This window comes from Drosophila busckii, chromosome 2R (assembly GCF_011750605.1).
Source record: "Drosophila busckii strain San Diego stock center, stock number 13000-0081.31 chromosome 2R, ASM1175060v1, whole genome shotgun sequence".
In the NCBI taxonomy this organism is placed as follows: Eukaryota; Metazoa; Arthropoda; class Insecta; order Diptera; family Drosophilidae; genus Drosophila; species Drosophila busckii.
In genome coordinates, this window is record NC_046605.1 from 13,064,507 (window position 1) to 13,076,556 (window position 12,050).

General features: G+C 38.8%; 1 protein-coding gene across 1 annotated transcript; it reads right to left on the reverse strand.

Annotated features, from left to right (window-relative positions):
• Positions 1–1,928: 1,928 nt before the first annotated feature.
• LOC108595788 (golgin subfamily A member 6-like protein 2) lies at positions 1,929–3,465 on the reverse strand. Its single transcript, XM_017981080.1, has 4 exons — positions 3,422–3,465; positions 2,758–3,213; positions 2,441–2,698; positions 1,929–2,369 (listed from the first exon to the last, which is right to left on the reverse strand). Exons 1-4 carry the CDS (start codon positions 3,440–3,442, stop codon positions 2,112–2,114), a joined length of 993 nt encoding a protein of 330 aa, XP_017836569.1. The 5' UTR covers positions 3,443–3,465; the 3' UTR covers positions 1,929–2,111.
• Between the last annotated feature and the right edge of the window lie 8,585 nt (positions 3,466–12,050).

Sequence of the window (12,050 nt, forward strand, 5' to 3'; positions counted from 1 at the left end):
TCTCTTTGGCATTTGTCATTGTAGTTTGATCTTGATAGCAGTGATAGCATTTAAAGGGGCCTTGTCTCTTGTTTGGCTTACAAAAGGGTCATTGATGTCATTTAAGGTGCCAACAGCGGCTTTATGTATTCATAATTGATGTGATTTCATTAAAACTATATTTGTGTTGAATGCCTGAAATTAGTACGATAAGTCTTGAAGAAGATTTATTATTGCTTTCAGTCCTTTGTGTGAACTGAAAAATATTTGTAAATAATTCAATGTTTTTATTATAATTTATAGAAACACATTGACAACATTATGTTTAATTGTTTAAAAGCTGCTATGTTCACTTCCTTGTATTTTAGCTTAATAATCTGTAGCTTTAAATTTATAAAATCATTTTGAAAAAATCCACGATTTACCTCTGATTCATTTCCTTGTATTTTAAGTTAAGTGTTACACATACTAAATGTTAGCTGATATATTCGTAAACTAGTTTAAATTATGTTTAATTAAATACCTCTAAATATTATGTTATATTTAGTTTTATTGTTTACTAATTTCCTCCCGCCACAATTTATGGCAATCATCAATGTTGTTGCTGCCTTTAACTGAGTCAGCGCTATTAGGAAAAGACTTGGTGCTCCCCTTAACCGTTTACTTGAACTCGAACTTTTTGGTTTGTCTGTCTTGCCATTTTGTTTGTAACAGTTACAGTTAGTTACCTAATCGTCACAGTTGCGGCTGCTGCCTCTGTCTGGGGGTCCAGTTTTGGGCAAATGCAACTGCCACAAAGTTGCTTCCTCGGCTGCTGTTGCTGTTGCTGTTGCCGTTGGCTTGCTAACTAGATACACAACTAAGCAGCTGTTGCTGCGGTGTGGGGGCAAGGCGACAGCGGCAAGATGTTAACAAACGCTTTTTGGCACACAGACACAAAGAGCGTCAGACTGTTGTTGGTGAGAGAGTGAGAGAGAGATGGCAATGCGGCGATGTAGAGTCAATTAAAAGTAAACATGTTGCAAAAGCGGCGACCGAGTGACTTGGACTTGTGCTTGCTGCATGCTGCAACATGAGCTGCTGGCCCCCTTAACCCTAAGCCGCATCAGTATTCAACTTCAACTTGAGCAGGAAGTCAAGCGTTATTGTTGCCACCAATTGTGGCATAGATGCTTCCTTGAGATTTGACTGCTGGCTGGCTGTATCTATGTATACAACTTGTTGCGGCAATCGAATTGCATTTGCTGCAAGTTCAGCTGCATTGGCTTTGGCTGTTGCTCATTGCTCGTTGCCCGTTGCCCGTTGCCCGTTGGCTGTTGGCTGTTGGCACTTGGCCTACGCTTTAAAGCAGAAGATGCAACACAATCGTGTATATCAAATAAAAAACCAAAAGATGTTGCCGTCTTGGGTTTTCTGTTATTTTGTTTATTGCGCTTATCTAACAGAGACTTCCGCATGTCATGCTGCCTTGCAGCTTTATGAGTTGCCACTGCCACATCATGGACGGCTAATGGCAGCTAGGGATAGGCGGCGCTTACATAATCGCAGTTAGTTAAAGGCTAATGCTAAGCCTTCAACTAAGTTTTAAATTAAAACTATAACTTTTTTTTTATAATTCTTTTTTATTGTTTCTTTTTTTTATGAAATTTTGTACAATAGTAGTTTATGTTATTACATACGTATTATAAGTATTTACAAAACTTTTAATGTACAATTAAAATTTTCGCAGTGGTTGTTGTTGTTGTTGTTCATTCTTCACTGAAGTTTGAATTTCAATGGCAAAAAAAACCCAAAAAAGGCCAATTCCATAAATTTGCTTTCATAGCATATGAAAAGATGAATATAACTTTGTTTATAACTTACAGACAAACGCATAAGTTGACTAATTTGTACACTTAAGATGTAGATATATAGATAAAGATACTGTTTGGAGTATGAAAGTGTGTGAAAGAGTCGGAAAAATATGGAAAAATGGAATGAGTTTAAAACTTAACAATTTGTTGCAAACATTTCGAGTAGCGTGTTGGCCAAGCTGCTGCTGCTGGGGCAGTTTGTTATTTGTTTTTGTTTATCATTTATCAGTGCTGTCGCAGCGTTTTGCGAATTTGTGGCTAGCCCCAATATTGTTCAGCTTAATCCCAGCCATGGTGGCCGTGACTGATGGGCACCCATACCTTTTCCCACACGGGCTTCCACACCTTTTGCCATTCCTTGACCTTAATCTCTTTCCATACGGGCACCTGCACCGATTGCCATTCATCCTTCCAGGCCTGCTTCTTCTCTGTGGCCCAGACCTGTTTCTTTTCGGTGCGCCAGATTTGAATCTTCTCCTCTATCCATGTTTCGCGTTTCTCCTTGATCCAGATTTGTTTCTTCGAATTCTTCCACACCTGTTCACATCATTAATATTACATTATGGTTTTTTGGCATTAAAAGATTTCAAGCCTTCAAGCCTCATTACCTGTATCCATTCATCTTTCCATTCCAGTTTCTTGTCCAGCTTGTAGTCCTTGACCTTGTCTGTGCGCCATTCTTGCACCTTTTCGGTGCGCCATTCCTGTTTCTTCTCTGTGCGCCAGATCTGTTTCTTTTCGGTGCGCCAGATCTTTTTCCATACAGGCTTCCAGACCAGCTTCTTGCGCCAGAGATCGTGACTTGTATACTCCCAGCCCTCATGATCTTTGCCCAAGAACTTTTCACCAGGAATGCCCATTTTCACCTAAAGAAATCAAATGATTTTCTTAATATTGTTCCTAGGCTTCCATTGTATTAACTTACCCATTGTGGCTCGAACATTTGTTTCCAGTCAGCGACTTGCACTTCTTTCCAATCTGGTACTTGAATTTCCTTCCAGAAAGGCACTTGGATTTCCTTCCAAACTGGCACCTTAACTTCTTTCCACACTTCCACTTTAACGGGCACCCAAATGGGCTTCGTTATTTTTTTCCACTCAGCAACTTTAACATCTTTCCAGGCGGGTACTTCGCGTTCCTCAATTTTTGGCTTCTTTATAATTTTCCAGTCGGGCACTTTTTCCTCTTTCCAGATGGGCACTTGCACTTCCTTCCAGATGGGCACCGACACCTTCTTCCACTTCGTTTCCCATGCCTCTTTTTTAACCGTTTTGAAGACTGGCACCCAATCCTCTTTCCAGGTTAATTTCTTCTTCCACACACCCTCTGGCGGATGTGCGTAAGCTATGCTAAGGATTAGCGCGCAGCTGGCGCTGAGTAGCTGTAAGCGGGCATTTGTAATTTATTAGATAAACAGATTTTTTTATATAATTTTAATTCAAAATACACTTTATTTCTTTTAGTAAGCACTTGTGCAATTTTTGCATTTTGTTTCACTTTTTAACACAGTCACATTTTGCACAGGATAATTTTGCAGTATACACAGTTTTAATTTTTAATTTCTTCATGCACTTGCTCGCAACACTAACCAACAGACTGAGGGATCTCATGCTTGGAATCCCTGGACCACCAACAGCGCGACAAAATAAAAGTGTAAGCTGTGCCTCCGCTGAGGTCTTCTATGAACACTATTCGCATTTCCCTACATGCACATCTATTTATATTTTGAATGAGAAGCGCCGAAAGAAACGCCAGCGTCGTCCACAGCGGCGCAGCAAAAAACAGCAACAATTTGGCCAAAGTAAAAAAATAAAACAACAAAAACAAAACAAACCAAAGCAAAAACAATACCAACGCTGGCAGCGATGCGACGTCGGTAGCGACCACACTGCTTTGGTCTGTTGATCTGTCATGGAAGCAAAGCTCTCAGTCGCTGTCGCCGTCGATGCCGCAGTCGCTGCCAGCGTCGCAGCTTCAGCCTTAGTTGCGGCTGAAAGCGTTCGCTTGTCGCCCTCGTCACAATGTGCAAAATGCACGCAACTTTTGAAGCCAGCGTCGCTGCCGACGTCACTGAAAGCGAAAAGCTGGCTTCATAGAGAGTGAGAGTGAAGTGGCAGTGAGAGCCGCTCTCAGCGCTCTGCTGGCGCTGACTGATGGATTGAGCTTGGTGCTGCACGATGACTGCACGGATTTTCCCAAGGTAATACAACAACAACAACAGCAAAAGCAACAACAATGAAAATAATAACAAGCGCAATCTTCAAATATTTCTTGGCTTTTGGACTTGAAGCGTCAAGTGTATTTGGCTGCTTTCAATGGAACTCAAGTAGGATGACAGTGAGTGGGATGATGGTCATAAAAATTATAAAATCATAACAGTTTGCAAATAATCGCGACATTTGTGACAAAAACAATGGAAATTAAAGTAAAATTGAACAGTTTGTATTGTACAGATTTTTGTCAGTGTATTTTTAGTGTAGCCCACAGGCTAGAATGTAATGAACGTGCATTGGCTCACAGCTTTGTTTTAAATTGCTGTTAATAACGATTGAACAAGCCCCCCTAGGCAAGGTCAACACTAAAGCTGTGGGCGTTGCTCCAATAATTTGGCTTAAGTATCCTCAACGAGCGTGCGTGTATTGCAGATGACCTGATTAAGTGAACTCAACTGAACTGAACTTGAGCGACAAACAATTAGCACCGTTACGAGTGTTGCCTGCAATTCGCCAAATGTGGCATTTATGCAAACAAACAAAGCAAACAAAACAAACAAACAAAAAAAAAAACAGCAAACAAATGACCCTCACGATGGGACGCCAATGAAACCTATGATGCGGTCATTATTAGTAGCTATATAAGCCATAATATTGTTTTACTTCAAAACGCTTGTAAACTTTTATAGGCTAGCCCCCATACAAAGTAGTCGAGTCTAATAACCTTAATGTCTTTGTCAAAGCCAAACTTATTAAGTGCATTTTAACCTAAGCTTTTCTCATAAAGATAAACCAACAATAAAGATTGGATTAACAAAATAGTATGAAATTTTATGCTAGCTTTAAATTCTGTTCTATTCATGGCTGTCAGAAAGGTTTGCTAATATTACTTAGTCTACTTATTCGGCCCAGTTAACTCCAGAAGTCAAATCTCTCCTTGCTGGTAAGGGTATGCAAATGGAAGCGCAGCTAAATAAAATAATGAAGAATGTGCAACGTCAGCAACAATAAGCAATGCGTAACTGGCTTAAAAGACTGACAAGCTTACAAGCCTGGCTTAAAAGACCAGACCCAATTGGTGTGCATATGCACACACTTGGGTTGGTTTGGTTTCCAATTGAATTGAAGACAAAAACCCAAACTGAAAACCGAATAAAAACTGAAATTGAAATTCCTGCAACGTGCTTGAAGATTGACAACAACAACGACAACTTTGACTGCAACTGCCACTCGTTTGGCTGCTTTTGATATTTTGTTTTGGAATTTTATTTTTACCTTTAATTTTTCATTTTCGTTTTGGTTTTGGGCTTTGAGGACAGGCGCTGCAGGCGCCGTAAACACCTTTCGCTGACGTGTAACTGGGTAGTTGAAGTCCCTGGCTGGCCTGCGGTTGCATAATTTACTGCATCTTTGCATTGATCTCGACGTTTATTTAGGTTATGCATCGCTTGCCAGAGCGCTTAGCATATGTGTGGCGGAACTGGTTGGCCGCCTTATGCATTTGGCCAACAGCAAATTGTGCACAATGCTAATGAAGATATGACGCTAATTGAGTTTGATTGTTGTTAAACGAAAAGGTTTGGAAAGAGCGGGAGTTTGATTTAAAAAACAAAGAAATTCTAATTACAAGAGATACGAAATTAAATGTTAAGAAATATACAAAATACAAAGTGGCATATGCGCTGCTCTTCTGAACTTAAGGTGCTTTGCCTGCATGATATATTATACAATAATGCTTTCTATAAGGCTTCCATTAAAAATCTTGAACAGTAAAATTGAAAGCTTAGTTCTGCTTGCAACTTATGTTAAAGGCACGCGCTTTCAGCAAGTTATGTAATAAATTAAAAGCTACTTAGCGGCACCCTTTCCCAATTAGTTTACCATTTAAAGCAACAAATTTGGTGTGTGCCCTATAAATGTTAGACATGATATAAGCCGCAGCGAATGAAAAGAAAACACAAGTTAACCTTCAATTAGGCCTGTAATGAGCTATAATCTCGGCAAGACAACAACTAGGTCGCACTCTGCATCTCATTCGCGCACTCTTCAGCGCTTTGCCGCGTCATTGTTTAGTTGTTGTTATTTGTCATATTGAGCTTTAAAACAGTTTATTGCTTTCTCATTGCCTGTCGGCCACAAGGCGCACTTACTGTCGTTGCTCCAATTCGTTACGTGTGCATGCAACAAGCTTCAGCGCCAGCTCCAGCAACAGCAACATCATCATCATCATAAACGGCATCTTCAAGTCGTAAGCAAGCTGCACCTGACCAACCAGATTGTCTGAAGTCTGAAGTGTTCACGCTAATACAATATGATTGTTACCACTCTTGCAGTTGACCCACATTGAGCGTAAATGAAATTACCGCCGATTGCAGCGCCGAAAAATTGATTACCCGCCCCGTTGCAGCGTTGAGCAGCGGCTTACGAGTTGCATCATCGCCTTGGGGGCAAGGTGCAGCCAATTAGGAGCGACATATTGTCAGTGCGCCGCTGCAATTAAACGCAGCATTAATTACTCAGCCACAATTGAAAGTTGTAAGAGCTTCAAGTGCCGAAGTAGTTGAAAAACTGGAGAGCCATCGCACCACAGGTGATTTCGGCCATCACCTGAGATTTCAACTGGCATTAAGTGGTAAATTTAGTAAAACGCAAATGCGAAATCCAATCTCAGCCGAAAGCCTGCGTTTAATTTTGATCATACTTGTTGCTTTTGTTTCGTTTTGGTGGCTTTTTGGTGAACTGGCGAACGCCATTCGAGCCAAGGTCGTTCGGACAATACGACAAAGCTGTGTTTAAAACAGCATCTGCTATACGGATCATCTTCATACATATGTACGAACACATACAGAGTTAGCACCAGGCAGATATTAACGGTTATTTATGACCACAAGCAGTGGTTATTGCTGTTGCAATCTGGCTTACAAATACCCAACCCAAACCAAGCCAAGCCAAGCCAAGAAGACGTCGACATAGTTACAAGCAACTACAACTTGATTGCAGACTTTATTTTTTAGCTGATTTGGTTGCTTCGCTATGGTGTGGCATCGTCCTTTGAATGCATAATAAACAATTTATGCACTGCGCGAAAAGCGTTGTTGTTATACATTTGCAAGCTGAGCTTTTTTATAGATATACAAATGGAGTAACTATCGTTTGCATTGCTTTAATTCATACGATAATTAGTTCTTATATAATAGTTGGTTTAATATTTGTTTAAATAGTAGTTAGAAAAAATATTTATCTATGTAACATTCGAAAAATAAAAGTAAATGCAGATATTAAAGTTAAATAACTATTAAGTTGCGAATATTTTAAAAGCCCCTAAATAAAATTTAATCGGGCCTGATTTTATATTGCTTTTTAATTAATATTCAAATAAAAACTATGAATAAAATGTATAAATTTAAAGCCTCTAACGTTTTTGATATGCATTTCAAATTTATTGTGATTTTTTTTCAATTTACATTTCTAGAGTGAAAAGTGAAATGAATTTATTATTTGAAAGGACATCTTGAGCTGCTTTTCTTTTTGTGTAATCAATGCAACAATTTGACAGCTTAAACCGGCTCGTTTAGAGTCTGCCTGCCCACAGGCTCTTTGGTGTGCAGAGCATTACGCAATGGCCATTCAATGCAAACATAGTCGAGTTAAACGAGAAGCCAAGCCACTGTCAGAGGTCTCACATTCCAATTTGCGTAGCAGTTGCTGTTGCAGCTGCAACTGGGCAGATTTCCTCATATATAAGCAGCTCAACGTTGGTAGCATGAAGACACCTGAAACGAGACTGGCAAATAATTTATATTTATAGCATTTTGACAAATATTGCTAATTAAACAGCATTGCAATGCGCTAGACGGTTTAATGCGGCGTATACGCAATTTGAATATTATTGCCAATAGCTAAGCTGGCAGGCCTTTAAGCTTATGCTTGGGCTCTAGCGGAAGCACTTGGGCTGGCATCTTCCTGTAGCTATGCACACAATTAAACATTGCGCAATCGCTGCTGCCTGGCAACAGGTGAGGATGGAAGTAGCTGTGGCAGATGCAACCTCTGTGATTACATCAGCCACGTTCAATGCAACTTTCACACAAGCTGCGAGTGGCCATGCCAATTGATTGTCTCTTTAAGCGACTGATTGTCTGGCCAAAACCCTGGCGCACACCCACGTGGGCGGCCAACAGTAGCAACAACAACAACGACGACAGCAACAACAATGATCAGCAGCTAACAACTTCAATGCGATGAAGTTATTTTATGTGCGTGCGAATCTTCGTTGGCTGCCGGCAAACAGTGCGCCTTAGCTCATTAACACATATACACATATATGTTAATTCCAACTGCCTTTTTTTATAGCCTTCATAGCTGCATGTGTATTGGTGTTGCAACTGCAACATTTGCGTGCAGTTTGTCGTGCGCTGTACAAATTTTGTACACATTTCTCTGTTGTTCCGCTTACAGTAAGAGAGAGAGAAAGAGAGCGAGCAACTTGGTTGGAGCACAGTGGGTCGCACAATTAAATCTACCACGCCAATTAGCTTAGTTTCCCAGACAAATCATTTTATATAATGCAACAAGATTTGTACGATTTGGAAGCAGCTACTTTAGGATTTGTTTATGTTGACAATTGCCAGAGTACGTTACCTCATTTTAAATAAAATTAAAATCTCAAGAAATGTGGCTTATAAATAAATGAAGAAAATTATGCACTTCTATTAAAATGAATTTGTTTTCATTATTAAGTAAACTACACAGAATTATAAACAATGGAATAAATGATGCTGCTAATTATATATTTTAATTAATTAATTATATTAAAATTTTTCAATTTTAAAGTTAAATTTTGTTAAATACAAAAGTTCAATCTACATTTATAACAGATATAACCACTGTGACCAGTGACTGTGGCACAGTAAACGTTAAAAACCACTCAAAAAAACTATTAAAATAAAATTTATATGTGTTGCAGCTGTGTTTGCAAATTTTTTATTATATTTTTTGTTAGCCCAACTCATTTGCCATACATTGTCAGGCGTTGACAATACTAATGCCAACAAGGAAGTTGGAAGCGCATCTTGCAGTGCGCCTTCAATCATGACAAACGACAACACACACACACTTACCCTACAATCACACACACACAACACCAGGCAACCTGCAACATACGTTGCATGTAAGCAGCACGAGGAACTAAATGCTATGCCTTGAGTTATGACTTGCAACGCCTCCAACAACAATGACAACGAATTGAGCATGGACATTGTCATTGTCGTCGCTGTTGCTGTTGCCGTTGCTGTTGCAAAGCTCAAGAGCGACAAAAGTCTTATTGGCACATACACAAAGGCACGCTAAGCTAGTTGCTACAACATTTTTATGACTGTGGTTAGACATGCTGATCTTAAACTGAATAGACTGCAGCAAATAGTTTGGTTAATAGACACAAGCAGGAATTTTAATTACTTTAATTAAGAGTGAAGTCCAATTGAAAGTTATTAGTGATCTTTTAATTTAAATTGAAACCATAACTTCATTGAACTACATTTTAATTATGTATTATTGTTAATATTCAAGAGCAAATAATTAATAATAAAAATGTTTTCTGGTTTTTAAACAGTATATTAATGCCCTTGAACGGCTCATAAACAACTGCTGCAAGCATTAAGGAACATTAAGGAAACTTAATAATATACAATTTGCAAGCTTTTAAAAATGCAGTTTTTGCGGTTTTTATTTAAATGTTAAAAATGCGTTAAGTTGCTTGCGTCTAGTCAAGCATTAAGATAATAAGCCTAGTGGGCTCTTCTGACCTAAATCTGCTTTTATGTAGATAATGATCAATTTCTTGTTATGTCTGCGGGAAGCCTTATATAGCCTTGCCCTTGAACCAATGCATTTTGTAAAAGTGTGTATCGAATGCAGTCACAAAGAGGGGAAGATGGTAACTAAAGCGTGAGTAAAAATGAACCTTGAAAGTGCAACAGTTGCTTATGTAAGTCAAGCAACTGCGAAGTCATGCGCCTATTGCTGCAATTGTTTTAAACTAATTTAAAGTTAATAAAAAGTTCAACTATTTGTGCTTGCACTGGTTAAGGCCAGCAAAGCGTTTGGGTGACATAATTGGCAAAAATTTGGCAAAGCAAAAGTGATAAAAAAAATTGCAAATTTGCAGAGCATCGATTTAAGTACATTGATATGATTTTGGCATTTACGCTTTATTGCGTTGGCACAGCACGAGTCTCACGTTTACGTGCGCTGCGTTATAGTTATATCAACGCCAGATTGAAAGATTACACATGCCGAGACACGCCCACACACGCCCATTTTGCAGGCAATGGGCAGCAGCAGATGGAGAGTGCAGCGTCATGAACTGAAATTGATTTACATGTGGGTCAACAACTATTTACAATCGCATCAAAACATCTTTTTAAAACTATATATGAGTGTGTATATATTTTTAGCGCTATGAATGCGTTTCAATAATTACGAAATAAAAACGCAATTAAAGCCAAGCAAAGTTGGCAATGTGATGAACGCGCGACTTACGACCTTTTGGCTATCAATTGCTGGCGCTAAGCGTTTTTACCTTAAGCTCAGTTGTGCCGCCAGCCTAAAGGTGTTGATTAATTAATAACATGCCATCACCGTCTCTCATCTCCTTTCGACTACCTGCATCGGCATTGAACTTCATACGCACCATAAACACCAGCATTAAAGCCAGCTAATGTTTAATGATTTAACGCTTTAACGCATTGGTGTGAACTCTCGATCACACACACACAAACACATATACAAACGCCCCCCACTATGCTCTAAGTCTAGAGCAGTCGCTCTGCACATAATTGAAAGTCGTACACGCAGCTTGTGGCACGATCAGTTGGCCACTTGTTGCATAAGTTTGTCGCACGCAACCATTACCTGCACACACGTAAAAAAACGCTGAGGATTTTCATTTCTTCTAATAATTTTAATTTGTTTATGCGTGTGAACGACACTCGTAAATTACCAAGTTGCGTTTCAGCTGTTAGGGCCCAAAAGAAAAGTGAAATTTTCATAAATCACAGCAGCGCAGCGGCTGTCGTTGTGTTTATTTATTATATATCTTGTATTATTTATGTTGTGTTTCTAAAATTGTGCATTTCCTATTTCATTAAGACATTAGACTTACGCGCAAATTGTTGTGTGCGTCGTGCTTAAAGCTACGTAACAACTTTTTCAAAAAAGCGCGCTCTTTTAATATTTAACAACACTGACTTTCGTTGCTCGAGCAGGATGGCTATAGTTTCATGTATAAAGTGTAGTTTGAGAGCCACTGCAAGGTAGACAGTTAAATTCAAATGTAAACAAGAAATGCATGGTAACATATTAAACAAATCAATTCTTTTGCTACGCACTCTAGATGCACCAGATGGACCCAAAAGGCGAGGACGAATGCTGTGCTTGGTCTTTTATAAGGACCAATGCTAAATATCGCAAACAGCCAGAGATAATTGATATTGCGGAATTGAAGCTAAAATCGAGCTGCGAATAATGGTATAGCTAAATAATGGCTTCTCCCGTTTAATGACCTATGTTATTACGCCGTTAAATTAAAAAATCGCAAGCAGACAGAAATAATTTAAAATGCTGAATTGATTTTACACGCTCGAGATCTTTTAATATACTAATATTTTTCACACGTCAAGAACGAAGACGATGACTTGACACTTTAGGCGATGATTATGTGATGCACATTCGTGCCAAATGCTTAATATTTCTTGGTACTTTTTTAACAACACTATTTTTATACACTGACATATATTGAATTATTTAAAATGAAAAACGGTATATGTAATCTGTGCAAAGGAAGAACCGTGGCAGACCCCATAAAGTTTATATATTATTGTTCAGCAAGACAAGCTAAGCCAATTGAGTCCTGTCCGTTTGTATACCGTCCGTTGCATGAGAAACCAAAAATTTGTGGTTTTTAAATTTATTTTTATTTATATACAATTAAAATACATCATTAGTA